The sequence below is a fragment of the Gambusia affinis genome, linkage group LG05 (assembly GCF_019740435.1).
Source record: "Gambusia affinis linkage group LG05, SWU_Gaff_1.0, whole genome shotgun sequence".
In the NCBI taxonomy this organism is placed as follows: domain Eukaryota; kingdom Metazoa; phylum Chordata; class Actinopteri; order Cyprinodontiformes; family Poeciliidae; genus Gambusia; species Gambusia affinis.
Window position 1 is genome coordinate 27222372 of NC_057872.1, and position 15428 is coordinate 27237799.

The 15428-nt window shown below is 36.4% G+C and overlaps 1 protein-coding gene across 1 annotated transcript; it reads left to right on the forward strand.

Annotated features, from left to right (window-relative positions):
• The first annotated feature begins 10623 nt into the window (after positions 1-10623).
• Positions 10624-15031, forward strand: LOC122830730 (sialoadhesin). Its single transcript, XM_044116347.1, has 8 exons — positions 10624-10663; positions 11332-11733; positions 11941-12252; positions 12327-12590; positions 13313-13585; positions 13846-13954; positions 14042-14207; positions 14324-15031. Exons 2-8 carry the CDS (start codon positions 11343-11345, stop codon positions 14477-14479), a joined length of 1671 nt encoding a protein of 556 aa, XP_043972282.1. The 5' UTR covers positions 10624-10663; positions 11332-11342; the 3' UTR covers positions 14480-15031.
• Positions 15032-15428: the final 397 nt, after the last annotated feature.

Sequence of the window (15428 nt, forward strand, 5' to 3'; positions counted from 1 at the left end):
AAGTAGCAGTACAGGAGATGTTCTGTCTGTGATGGAGATTGGTAGCAATAAAACTCAGGACAGAGGTCATAGCTGCAGACTTATTTGGGCTCATCTGCATTGTCTCCATAATATCCCCCATTTTGGGGGTCCATGTCAGAGTTGAGGGATGAGTGAGGCATGGAGATGGAGCAGAGCACGTCAAATTCACCCAGTCTCCATCCTTCCCTTCCAGTATGGACACAGTCAGAGTTGGTGAGGGAAAATGTTCTTGGAAGAAGATTTCATCATATCATTTAGTAGGCAAAAATGCAAATATAGATTAATACAGTGTTTCCCAATTCCAGTCCTCGGGGCCCCCTTGCCTGCATGTTTTAGGTGTTTCCTTCTGCCACACACCTGGATTGAATCTTTGGGTGATTAACAGGCTCCTGCAGCACTTTGTGGCTGTTCTGGTATAGAGGCACATCTAAAACATGCAGAACAGGGGGCCCCGAGGACTGGAATTGGGAAACACTGGATTAATAAATGCAATAAGAAGAAATAAAACCCTTTCTCAAAAAGATACTTGAGGAGCTCAAATTCAGGGTTACTCTACCAGAAAGATGACTATCAAGCAAAGTCGGGTCGTGCAACTACTCCTAAAATCCTTCAAAATCAGGGGAATTAACTTCAGCAGGAAAACACTAATATACCAGGAACCTCACATTAGCAAACTTGTAGTCTAGATGAGTGCAGAGGTAAACAGTGAGTTTGAGATTCCAAAGATAATAAGACTTAGATGGTGGGAGCTTGTACTGAGGGCAGGGACAGCAATTACCAAAGTCCTGGTGGAGCTGAGTGTCTGCTGAACTTACATCTAGTGATGGTGTAAACAATGCTTCCTGAAGCACTGTGCCACTTTAAGACAGTTGCTCAGTTGCCTATTGCTTCGAAGCACTCTATACGTTCTACAATAGTGACATCTAGTGGTAGTTTCAATGTACTGAAGTTGTGAATAAAATTGATAACTTCCTTCAAATCACAAGTCTGTTTAATTCTTACCATTTTCATTAAACTCATGTTCTCCAAAGCAACCTGTGTTTTAATAGTTTGTATACAATTGAAAGGAGGATGTTACAATAAACTTGACCTATTTAAACAATAGTGACACATTTTTTCTGTTGTACTGTAAATCATTATTATGCCATGAATTATTCTTTTCATTTTATTTCTATCTGAGGACTTATAACTTTATGCGATAATGTCATTATAGTGATTCATATGAGAAGAGTCTTTGAGTAACATTCAAAAATTTTTATTCAAAAAAGGCATAATTTCCACTGTTTTGGGCTTCAGTCTTCTCCTCTTCTGGCTCACTACCTCTGCAGCATTACAGAAGACCAGCTGGCAGGGCACAGATGAAACACAGACTCTCACACAATGTTTTTAAAACACTCAAAATCACACACAACCATTCAACCTAACTGTCTAAAGTGCCTAAACTCAGATTCTCACAGACTCGAATCCATGCACACAACCACTCAAGTTCAGACTCTATATTTTGTGATTTCTAACTTATGCAAATACGTGTCCACCTTTTCAAAATTCCACAGTTTGGGAGAAAATTCAGATTCATTTTAAAGCCTAAAATGAGACTGCCGTACAAGACCTGCCCATTCAGGATTTCTACGAATCAGCGCACGAGGAGCTGTGTGTCACAAGTAGTCCAAGACACCAGAAAAAACTAGGCCTCTTTTAGGAGTGGTCACATAATTTTTGGCATGTTGACACAGTGATCAAAACACTGCATAACAATACTACCGGTTCATTTGACTCCAAACTGTGTTGAGCAGGAGGTGTCATGTAGCACATCACTAATAGTATGAACTACTTCTCAGTGCAAAGCTCCTAAGATGGGTCGTAAATGTCACAATGGAGTAGTGTTGTAGTGATGATGTGCTGAAGATGTAGAGATGAAAAGAGCAGAAGCTTCTTGAAGACACAGAGCCCAAATTCAAGGCATCAAATTGCAAAGTCAAATTTATTCTAAGTTGTATTTTATATACATTTCCAGCATTTTTACAACAACTGAAAGTAACAAAGTTACTTGACTGTGCTTAAAATGACAATGTGCCTAGAAAACGCATAAAACAAACTGTTTTAGTTTGAAAGCCCATTACACAAATCAGATATGTAAAACAGTAATGCAATGTTATTTACCTCCAGCTGTGTACCTTAAAAAGCCATGGATTACAAATATCACAAAATTGTAGAGATGATAAAAAAAGTCTTGATAATATATGGCAAAATAATTTAAATCACGAGGCAGCTATTTGATGAGCAATAGGTTCATTTGTCTTTCTGACTTATTGGACATTATAGATATCACATTAAGAGTGGAACAAGTCTCGAGAATATTTAGCAGTTCTTTTTACTTCACAAATACAGGGTATGCTTTTGAACGCCTTTGTGGTATTAAATAACACTAATCACAAACAAATTTTGGTTAGGACTCACCATGCAGGAGACAACCAACAAGAAGAAAAATCAGAAGTCCAGCCATTTTTCTAGACTAGAAATTGCAGATGTGTTTATGTTTGTTTTACATACTTTCTTCAATAGGTTAATATAAAATATGACTGATGTATTCTTTATCTTGAGCATCTACAATCTTTAGCATCTACAAGATAATTACATCTACAAATATCTTGAGAATTGAGTCCTGGAAAAATAAAGCAGGTATGCAGTCAACAAGCTTGCAAGGCTAGAAAGGGAGCATAATAAATAACCTCCTCCAAGTATTTTTCTTCTCAATACCATGTCCCTCACTTATAAATTGGATGACCTGAAGCTTTATATTTCAATGGATAAGATAATGAAAGACAGTTATTAATAGAAACTGGCCTCATTCACTCATCCCTGTTGAAACTGGTGGACTACACAGCATATCAGTGGGAAAACAGTGGGAAAAATTTCCATAACAGTCAAATAGGAAACATTGCAGTCATATGTAACAAAATAGGTATAGCCTATTAATGTGCTATTAAAGTGCTATTCAGCCAAACACTTCCCTGACTTACAGCTTGTTAGGTGATTGATTACTTATTTATCTAATATGGGAACTTACTGTCATCTTGATTACTAATGTACACATACCATCTGCTCCTAATTTTATTGTTGCCCGTTTCTTGGGTAACACCATAAGCATTCAACAGAGGATGCATCTTAAGGATGTTTACATTACAGCTGCAATTAATTAAATGTCCTTCTCACTTAAGACTTAAAATAACAAAGCTAGAAAGTTTAGTCACCACCTTCTTTCATCTTGTCTGAGCAGCTTTGCTCTTGATCTGATGTCCCTTTATGAAAGGGGCTCTACCTGCTTCAAAGACTTTTAAAATCTCTTGCAGGCACCTCTGAGCATCTCCGTCATAGGAACAGCTGGGAAGTCTTTGAACAACAAAGACTTAGAGGGCTATGTAAATGTCTCCTTAGAAAGTATTGCTGTGAAATAATGGTATGGATCGTCCCAATCTCGGTATACAAAGAAAGATCCAGAATCTATTGAAGAAAAGCAACATCTCACACAAATCTGGTGATGGTGATCAGTATAGTGCTGCAAGAGAAAGCCATGGGAAAGGCATCAAGGAGGACCAGGGCAACTTGGAGAGGGAGGATAGAGGACCACTAACACAGTAATAACTCCAAGCAGGTGTGTTGGTGTTGTGGCTGCAGCTTGTGGCTGACTACAAATTCAGCAACCTCTCAGTTATAGAGAGTTGCAGACAGAGCACAAGTGTACATGTTTAGTTTTCCAAAATCATTTCAGCCATGATTTTATTTAATAAGTTACAGAGCCTGGCAATGTAGTAGAAAAGAAAACCAGATTTAATTTTTAACTCAATTGTTACAATAAGTTAAAGTAATGAGGATTAAACTTTTTTAATTAATGTTTCATTTAGAAGAATATTTCAGACACACCCCAACATGTTAATAAAAAAAAGTTACATATTTAACACCATTGTGAATCGAACTTTCTTCCTTGTTCTATATATTCTTAATGTGCTTATTTCCATCACAGCAAACTAAAATCAGTAAACAAAATGTTTCTTAACCTAGTATGCTTTCATAGAGTAGGTCAAAATGACTTACTGTTCATGTTCTTGAGGTCTGCAGAAAAGGCGTCGTTCTCTATAAGTAACTCATATCTATATACAGAGGCACTGACTTTTAAAGAGGAAGTAAAATCAACATGGCAAAAACAGTTACCACCACCACCACCACCTTTCTTTATTTATTTAGATATCTGATGTCATCCATCCAACCAATATGGTCACAAAACGTTTTGTTGTTTCTACAGCAAGGAGCAAACAACTCATAAATCTTAAAATAAAACATACATTACACAAGATTGAAATAAATAATTAATTTCAATCTATGGAGGCTATGTACTAAAACACAAATAAACAATGTGGGAATTGTCCTTCACAGTCACCAGGGAAGGGGTCGTTTTTGACGCCAGGAGCCACCTTATGATGCACACATGGACTTAAAGTTCGGCCCTCAATTGGTTGGTTGTTGTGTCCTTGGAAAAGACACTTCACCCACCTTGCCTGCTAGTGGTGGTCAGAGGACCAGTGCATGGTAGCACAGGAGTAAACCCAGGCAGCAGGTCAAAAGTAGATGGTTTTGTTTATTTTTTAGAAGTTAAAGTTATCACAGAGTTTCCTTCTTGAAACTCCTCTTCGACCTGCTGCTGAGAACAGAGTTAACACATTGTCTAGTTAAAGCATTAGTTATCATACTAGCTTTAAATGTGTTTTAGTCTCTCATGGCTGGATGGAAAACACTACTTCATATACTACTATATATATCTGTAAAACAGGCTAGAACAGGAACAAGATCTTGACTTGCTGTAGAAGCTGGTCATAAAGTGTGAAAATGTTGTCAGAAATATTATTGAGAGTAACATCCTTGCTTTGGCAATGATCTCAGCTCCCAAATCTCACACCCATTTTGGATCATTTCTTTTTCTCAGTACTAATTGTCATTACACAGAAAATTCTGGTTTATTTTAAGTTTTCTTTCTTTAGTGTTGCAATAATGCAGACGGAGGGCTGGCTGCTGCTGCAAAAAATTGGGTCAAAACTTGCGTGTCCTACAAACATGCATCTCACAATATTTTGCCACAATTTTGCTCTGTTACTCCTTCAAACCTGTCCTTTAAATTGATTGATTGACTTTCTATTTGTCTATTTAGAGGCTACATATACCACTTTTAACTAACTAATAAAGACTAAAAGTGTGAAAATATAAATAAATATTTTTATGTTCATATTACCACACTAATATAGTTTATTTTACCTATTTACTTGGTTGAACAAACAGAGGGATTCTGATACTAAACATATTTATAACACTAAATCAAAGGAAATAATTTCAGAATATTGTTTCAATGCTGAAGAATTGCTTTAAAAATCTATTTAATCTAGAATTAAAGTAATTTTACCTTTTTGAGGGTCATTTTAACTGCCAGCTGGCCATGGCATTACATCAGTATTTCTATTTTTGGTTTCATGTTTTAACAACCTCGCAAAATTAAAAGTATGTATTATGACTATTAGAAAAAGTCAATGACCATTGTCCACAGATAATCTGTCAAGAAGTTAATTTTACCATGTATAAAAACTTTTTTAAGATCTTGAAACATTGTGAGCCCAATTCAAATATCTTAACTTTTATGGCTGAGGGAACTGATTCAAAAACAATTTGCTCAGTTACAGAACTTATGTTTTAATATTTTTCACAAATGTTTCTTTTTCTGTTACACAGATTCCCTCTTAAGATTCTACAGTCTTGAAAAAATATTTGGCTGCTACCGCACATTTTGTCGTCCAGATAATACATTTCTCCCCTGTTGTCATACTATTATTATAAAGAGATAGTATGATTTTTTTAAAGTAAAAGTCTTTCCGTTTCGTTTTGAATATTTTTTTAATATTATTTTAGATATTTATTAATTTATTCTTTTATTTATTTTTAGTTCTTGGGACATTTTCAACCACCAAACATTCAGGCACAAAGCACACAATATAGCGCACAATAATTTTTCTCTTTCAGTGAGAATTATGAACTAGGAAATACTCATTTTTTATGTTTGACATCTGCAATAATAGTAGTTTATGATCAATGTCTAAAAACGGTAGAAATTCTGTTAAAGAAAAATAAGTTTGATTATATCTACATTTACAGAACCACATGAACTTACCCGTGATTTCTTGAGCTTTTTTTGAAAAAAACAGAATAACACATGCCACATGAATTCAGAGAAGCCTACTTTAACAGACTAAACTCATTATGTCAGTCTGTTTAAAATGTTTTTGATTATCCCAACATAATATGAAACAAACGTTATGTTCAACTCCCTCCAATCAGATGTGATTTACAATCTTTATTTGGAGCTCCATAGCTTTATCTGCATTCTCTCCCTTCTCCATTTCCCCTCCAATGTTCTGCAGGCCTCTCAGCACTGACTGCAGAGCATCAACGTTCTTCACTGAGTCCATCTGGTCCCTGTCGGCACGGATCTCCTCCACCCAGCCCAGGTAGGCCTGGAGCAACCCCAGGTCATCCACAAAGTTTGCAATAATCCTTAGATCTGGTCTCAATTTCTCCAGTTCCCTGAGCCTTTTTCTGCCCACCTCTCCAATGTCATTTCCAACAATTCTAAAGAAAAGGGAATAAAACAGTGGTGGAATACTCAGTTTCCACAAGATGGCAGTTGTGGATACCACATAGAAACAGGTTAAATGTGTCTGTCTTACGTCAGAATCCGCAGGGAAGTGTTTTTGCTGAGGCAGTTAACAATTTTTTCTGTCCCTTTCTCTGTGATACCAGTGATGTCCAGATAGAGCTCTTCAACAGTGGTGTTTTTCTCCAGGGCAGTCCACAGCTCATTAACCCCTTCTGGACCCAGGTTATTTCCACACATACTGTAAGAGTGGTTTGACAAAAATGTATTAAATGTGTTAGTAGATTGTATTTGCTTATTTCTGACGTAAAGATTTCTTTTTCTTTCTTAGATTTTTCAAAGATGGTAGAAACAACCTTAATACTTTCAGATAAAACACATCCTGTGCTGTGAAAAAGTATTTGCTTTACATCTAACTTAGGAACTCGAGATCCTCAAATAATTTCAATATTGATCATTTGAAAAGGAAGATATCTGTCAGCACTGCAGCAAATCCTTTTTCAAAGCACTTAGTGTGCATTGTAACAATGGGTTAAGGTTTTGTAGTTTATTTAAAAATTCCAAACTTCCTAAAATTAATGATTTCAGTTGCATTTAAGATTCTGAGAAGACTTACAAGAGTTTCTTGACTTGGCATTCGTTTGATTTCAGCACTGCAGATTCTAATATCGCTGCTTGCCAATCCAAACAGTTGTATCTCAAACTGAAACAAAATAGAAAAACATATGTTCACTTCATTTTTGTTATTTGATGGGGAACAGACTTGTTATTAGGCCATGTTCATGTCCATTTTTTATTTACTTTTTTGCCTGGTTGTGGTCTGCATCCCCAGAACCAGAACCAAACATAGAGAAGCAGCATTCAGCATGCAGCTTCTATGCTCCTCAAACCTGGAACAAACATCCTGAAAACTGAAAACAGCTGAATCACTGAGCGGAAACACTGAGTTCACACACCTGTTTTGAGTTACTTTTGAAACATTATAAATGAAACATTGATAAACATTCTGATGTTTAATAGGGCCACCAAACAAAATGTTATGTTTCAGTTGTTAGCTGTGTGTTCTGATTTTCTATTTTTTGTATTTATGATATAAAGCACTTTGAACTGCCTTGGTGCTGAAATAAACTAGATTGATTTATTATTTAAAGGTAATGTTTTATATCTCTTTCTCATCATTTTATTGCATTTGTAGTTCATCATCACTCTTCATTGAGATTAACTGTTAAAGGTCCTTAGACCGTTGCAATTTAACCAAAGTTGGAAACACTGCGATGCAGTCACAACAGTATTTTAAGATAATGATATATGTTTATTGTATCTGTCCCCATTAAATATTGTTTTATTTCTCTCTCTAATCATTTTATTACATTGACAGATAAACTTCACTAAATTAACTGCTAAAGGTCATATGGTGTTGTAAATTAACAATGGCTGTAAACACGGTGGTGCGGGCATAAGATTGTTTTGAGATAATGATTTATGTTTATTGCATTTGTCCCTATCAAATTTACAATAAAATTAGAAAAGAAAGAAAAGATGGTCTTTTGGTGAAAGGTTGTACTGTATCATGTTTGAAGGCTAATGGGACACAACCAGATATCTTGGAGTAGTTGATAGAATTAACAAAGCAGCATCAAACTGTGTTAAAGCAACCAGTAAAAAAGATCAAATGGAAGCCTGCCAAGCAGCAGAAAGAAGGATGTAGGTGTTAAATTATATCAAACTTAGGATAGAGCAATTTGGTTACATTTCTCTAACATGCCTGTGGATGAAAATAAGTGGCTACAATTAAATATTTCACTTAAAAAAACAGGTTTTCAAGTGGGGTGAGGGATTAATAAAGGATGATTGACAAAGATTTATAATAGTTTTCAAGACTAAGAAGGATATTAGTTTTGTAACTGTAACCTAAAGATATTTAATTTAGCTAAGTTTGCCAGTCTTTTGGTGCTATATGGATACTTTAAGGTACCATAAGACAGACATAAATGCTACATAGGTACATGATTAAGTTTTAAACAGGAAAGTGGAGCAGTTTATAAAGGACGTTAGGAACTTTGATGCTCCTTATGGCTTATCTTTTCTTGACTGTGAAAGTCAGCAAAAACATTTTTGGCAGAACTTGAAAGTTCAAAGTTCTTGCTTGCTGCAACATTCTACCAATGCAAATTTGATCTAAAGTTCACCACCATACATTGTCACATTAAAGGTGCCATAATACGTGATTTCCAGCCACATTGCATCATTGTAAAGCACAATCAGGTAACTATGTTACCTTTAGTTCTTATAAAAAATACTCAATCAAAGATGTCTTAAAAGAAATGTATTTTAATTTGTATTTTAATGCCTTGGAATTCTGCCTCTGTCGTGCTCTTTCTGAAACTCCAACCTCAACTCTATTAACTCCTCTATTAACCCTTTAACAATGTTTTTACCAATGTTAAACTGAGAAGTTGCTCAAAATCTAAAAATTGTATCATGGAGAAGTAACTTCTTTACTCTGATAGCCCTAAATAAAATCCATAAGATTTTATTCACTAAATATTTTAGGAAATAAAAGATTTTAGATTTTAGATCCATAGATTTTATTCCTATGGATTTTATTCCCTAAATAAAATCCATAGGATTGTGGTTCTACAAAATCCATAGGATTTTATTATGGGAATTTAGCTATACCCCACCTCTACGTATTTTAATCACAATACAATCACAGTTATAAAATCAACTCCAAGATTTTAACTCCCTGCAGAGCCCTTTTTAATTAAATGCAAACCCCATAAGACATTGCCTTATGAGGTTTGAAGAAATCCTTATCTTAACAAACAGAATCTATTGGCAAGACAAATATCCTTGTTATGTACACCACAAAATCGGCCTTCATGGAATAGTAGTAAAAAACAGAAATGGTTAAAAAAAATACCTGAGAAGTTCTGTTTACTGCTTACCACAAGCTATGTGGGAGACATAGGCAAGTTGCTCTGTTCAGGTGAGACAAAAATTTTATTTATGGGCCTTTCTGCAAAAATGCAATGTATGACAGAGATCTATTGCTGTACATCACATTAGATTCACCATCACCTGTGTAAAACATGTTGGTGATAACCTCAGGGCAGGGCAATCCCGGAAGAAAATCTTCTAACGTTTGCAAACGTCTCAGGACTAGGACTGAGATTGACCTTCAAACAGACAGCCAGAACCACAAGAGAGGCAAAGCATATTTACATGTTGGTATAGCCTAATTAAAATCCAAATGAACATCCAAGTGAGAATATGTGACAATACAGTATTTGAAAGTTGCTGGTTATGGATGCTCTACATCAAATGTGACAGATCTTGAGCTGTTTTGTACAGAAAAACTGTGGTTCTACAAAGTATTGGAACAGGGAGACTGAATACAAATGCCCTTCAAACTTTTCAGATTTATATGCATACAAAATTCACATGCTTCCAGAACTTTGTGATGATTTGTTAAATTAAATTCCAATAAAACATGTTCACATTTACTATTGTATCATGTAAAAACAGGAGGAAAGAACTTAGCACATTTGGAGCCTTTAGGGAAATGACTAGCAGCATGAGAGTGACTCACTCCTTGTCATGTGTTGTCTTGCTGATGTCTTTCTTTCCGAAGCAAATCATTTCCACTATGTTTTGTATAGGATATATGTTTAAAAATTAAATCTAAGTTGCTGTACAGTTTAAAATGAACATTTTCTGGTTAGCAAGACAAAAAAAATCATAACCATGTTTTGGAAGATTCAAACAGATTTCAAACAAACCATTTATTAATAGCATTTGCATTGGTAGTTTGGTAGACAATGGTGACACAATGAAACAGGCCAACTTCCTCTTTTTTGCCCCTTTCATCCCCTTCCCCAGTCTGGTGGAAGAAAAGTGCTGCAGCCATGCATGGAGACACAAGCTTTTTTAAATGTCTCCAACTTATTGGTGAGTAGTGAATTAATTTATTACTATCCAGTGAGTGGATGTTCTTTTTGTAGAAATTCTAGACTTTTATTGTTAGTTAATATGCATGATAAACTGATATAATTGGTAAAGTAGCTAGTTTAAATCAAACATGTTTATTTTAACAGCGGTGAAATTTATTTTGCTTTATATTGATATTTTCTGCAGTCTTCAGTGGCTAAAGTGAAATTATTTTGTGAATTATGTTGTAAGCTTTTCTGATTTCTAGTTCATAGTACAGAGAATTAAATTCAAAATGCAACATCTTATTTAGAAAACGGTAACTTGCACACATATTTCCTTGAACAATGTGCAGAGTGGACACTTATTACCAGGGATAAGGGCACAATTACGCTGTTCCTTTTTTCTAAATATATCTATTGCACAACTATTTTGTGTTGGGGATGTAAAAAATTGCAATTAAATGCAATACTATAATCATTACATTATCATTAACCTATGTGAGAAATTTCTATGGCTTGTGAGTGATCATTTCCAAATACCAAAAGAGATTATTGTTTTATAGCTGCTTTGCCATAGTTTTTTTTTTTAAAGTGTCCCCTGTTTATATTACTTTAACTTATAATTATAGTAAAGAAAAATTGTAATTTTTTGCTTTCTAAATTACTTTCTTTTCTTTATTACTGAAGCGGTCTTGTGGATGGCGGTCCAGGCTGTCTCGCCTGTGCCCTCAGTCCCTGACCGTGTACAGGGTGTGGTTGGCTCCTGCATGGTGATTCCTTGCTCCTTCACACCTGCAGACCCTCACCCCATCAGGGGAAGGAAGGAGAGGGTGGATGTGCGGCTCAGGTTCAGAGGTGGTGGGCCTTTTTTCCCTCTCAGGAGCACTGCTTTCAACAGCGAGAGCAAAGACCAAGTTAGCAGGGATTTCCTCGGCCGGACTTTGCTCTATGGCCAAGTGTCCAATGGAGACTGCTCAGTGAAAATAGAACAGCTTAGAGCGGATGATCCAAAGGTTTTTGAACTGGCTTTGAAGAAAGGCAGCGATTTACTCTGGGGGGTGTCAAGGAGTATAAATGTTGACATCATCGGTGAGTGACATAAAAATATCTTGCTCTGTCTGGTTTTGTTTTATGGAAAGTAATTGAAATTATTTGAGAGGTTTACAGTTTACAATCTCATGAGAGACTGAAAATAAAATGGGCAGCAGTCATTGACAGTTATTGTAGTTTTGCTGATTTACTAGTTAAATAAATTCTAAAAGAGAAAATAAATAGATGTTTTTTTCTTGCTGATAGACAACCCTGAGCCTCCTGTCATCAGTGGCGTGTTGTCAGCCAAAGAAGGACAGCTGGTCTCTCTGAACTGCTCCGTCAGCTACCACTGTCCCTCCAGACCCCCAACCCTGCAGTGGAAGTGGGACCAAGAAGCAGAACTCAACAGCAGCGAGCTAGGAGAGCTACAAACACTCCACCCAGGTCCCCACAAGTGGATGCTTCTGTCTTCTTTGTCTTTCATCGCATCCCACCAGGTGAAGCCCCGGCTCTGGTGTGCGGTTAAATATCCAGAAACCAAAATGTTAAAGATGGTGAAGGACCTTCATGTGACATGTAAGCAAAACAATAGCTCTTATATCTTTGTTTCTTTGCTGAGTTTAATCTAATCTGGTTACCTGTACTTTTAGTTCCACCTAAAGATGTGAAGGTGGAGGTTCAGACATTGTTCGTTCAGCAGGGGGGCAACGCCTTGCTTGTTTGCTCATGCAAAGCTGACCCTCCAGTGACAGAGTATCGCTGGTCTTACACTCAACATGGCCACACTGTGCACCTCCACCACCGATCGCACAGTCTGCGAGTGTTCAACGTGACCAAAGACATGAGAGTCCGCTGCTCAGCCAAAAACACCATTGGTCGAGGAGAATCCCAGCCCACGTCGCTTAATATACAATGTAATTATATCATTTATGCTACTTTATTGTTGCAATGTTTTCCTTGACACAAAACATTTTGAAGAACAGAAAGATTGTTTTCTTAGAACCAGATGCTGGTTATTTTTGGTTTTAGGATGTTCATCTTTCTATTCTGTTTGGTTGGGTTTTACACAGATGATATCTGCTTTACACTGAGATCCTAAGAGATCCCCATCTTTTTGCAAATGTTTGTGAAGTTAGTACCTGTGGCCATTGACGAAACATCTGAATTTAGTGATTTCAATAGGTATATGAATAGAATAGAATAGAATAGAATAGAATAGAATAGAATAGAATAGAATAGAATAGAATAGAATAGAATAGAATAGAATAGAAATATCTTTTTTCAAACAGTGAAGAAATTCAGGTGTACGGGCAGCATGTTAAATTTAAAGGGAAGTGTTTATTTTTAACACTTCCATTTAAAGGTAAACACCTTAAAGTGGAAGTAAACACTATAAATGGAAAAAAAAAAAACTAAAACAATGACGCAAGCTAAACAAAATGTTCAGCAGAGTAGGGTAATTTGATGTCTATTTTTTGTCTATAGAAAACAGCAAGAGACTATCTGAAAGAAATAAAGCTTCTATGGAAATAATTTTCTGCAACATTTTTTGGCTCTATATGCCAACATTTAAAGCGATGATAAGGACTTTTAGGGTGGTATAACACTGCAAACACATACCTTTTGTTTCTTTTAGATAAGCCTTCCATCTCACGTCCCTCTTCCACCTGTGTTGTGGAGGATTCTGAGGTGTGCTGTCGCTGTTCAGTCGACTCCAACCCCAAGGCAGCTGTCACCTGGAGCATCAATGGGACTGTTCCACCTTATGATTACAACGTGTCTGTAACATCAAAGCCCGACATGCTCACAGTGTCTCTGAGGGGATACATGGACAAACCATTGAGTGTCATCTGTTTTGCATTCAACGCACTCGGAAATGACTCACTGGTTTTGCTGCAGGGGGAGGAAGGTATGTCTCTATTCTTGCCACACTAACAAAAAGAACATCTTCCTCTCATTTTTCTTTCCATGTGATGCTGGTGTTGAACTATGTACACAATATGCCCGCAGCCTACAGATATTTTAGAAATGAAGAAAACTTTGTAAACAAAAGCTTGAGGGATTTTATGTCATAAAGTGGTTTTACTGGTTTCCTAAAGTCACTGTAATTGGTGTGGATAGCATACAGTAAAACTTTACATGCTGATTTATGCTGCTTTTGTATTCAAGATCCAGAAACTGCATCTGTGGTCTGGATCATTTTACCTGCTGTGGTCATCTCACTGTGTGTATGCCTTCTGTCCCTGCTTGTCTGCTTCTACCGAAGGAGAGCTAAAAGGTATGTGTGAAACAAATTTACCTAATAAAATAAAGATATTATTTCTACATATTTATAATACAAGGCTTTTGGTCTTCTCCCTTCTAGACACATCATGATCAGACATCAAGCTGTCTTCCCTGAAGGACTAGGAATTTATCAGAACAGGATGCCTCTCTACATTAACTGCACTGAAGTGACAAATGTTTACACCAATGGAAGCTACCAGCTGGTGTACCAGAACTCCACACCTGTTTTTGTCCATACAAAGCAGGTATTATATATTTTAGTTCTTAAAGAAAAGTTGATACGTAATAGGAGACACGTCCCATTTTTTTTCTTTTACATACTGTCCACTTTGTATTTCAATAATCTACCTCTTTTTTTCAGGTCCGTCCAATGGGCCGAAGAGGTGGGGAGAGGAGAAGAGCTAGAGATGTTGCAAGAAGAGATAGAGGAGCCGGTGTGGGACTCAGGGATACATCAGAAGTCCAAAGTGCTTCCCCAGATGATCCAGAGACAGCCATCTATGTAGAGATCCTCTGAATTTTAAAACAAAAATTAACTGGAAATTGATTCTCTAATGTTTGGGACAATTGTCCCGGTGTTATTCCCTGTCTGCAATGTACATAGTGTTCAATACTGTGTTGTATGGGTTTTCTGAATTTTTTTTAAGGAAGAGTTATATTCCTTCTAAAGTTTTATTTTCTTAAGTCTGCAATGTAAGAATATAAGATATTCTTTACTTACACTGTACTTTAAATATTCTTGTGAATGTTTTTGTTTTTTAAACATCGATCAATGTTTGAATTCTAAAGAGGACAGCAAATAATAAAAGTTCAACTATGACAATTAACATTCAGTTTATTGTAATGTGGATAACTTTTTATTATTATTTTTAAGGAATATGAAGCAGAGGCCAAAAAATCTGATTATGCTGCCAGAAAGTAGCATGCCCATGCATGCATGTAGCATGCATGTCACATGATTGAGACATTTGTTCCTTCCCATGGGTTGTGGGCCTATGTAATGTAGTGATGTCTGGCCAAGTCCCAGGAGAACCAACCATCAGGCATTCCACTGCAAGCTTGTTTCCCCAGAATTGTCTCCAGGATGGCCCTGGCCATACTTCTTGTACTTGTGGTCTACTATTCATGAAATTCATCAAATCACTCTTGGTCTGACCTCTCTCCTGAGGGCAATTTACCATGGGTAACCCTAACTGGAACCAAAGCCTTCAAAAACAATCACCCCATGGTATTTAAATTCCTCTACCATGTAGGTGTCTCAAATCTGGAATAAAGCAAATTGTTTCCACCAGATTAGCTATTTTTCTTGACCATATGAATTCAAGTTGTCTTGTTTGTCTCCTGTAATGATTATACTAATATGGTCCATTATGGAAAAAAAAGAGATAAGTTAAAAAGTAAGCACTTGAATGTTTGGTTTGCCAGTTCATCTACATTCCAGCTGTCAAATATGGTCACCGAATGTG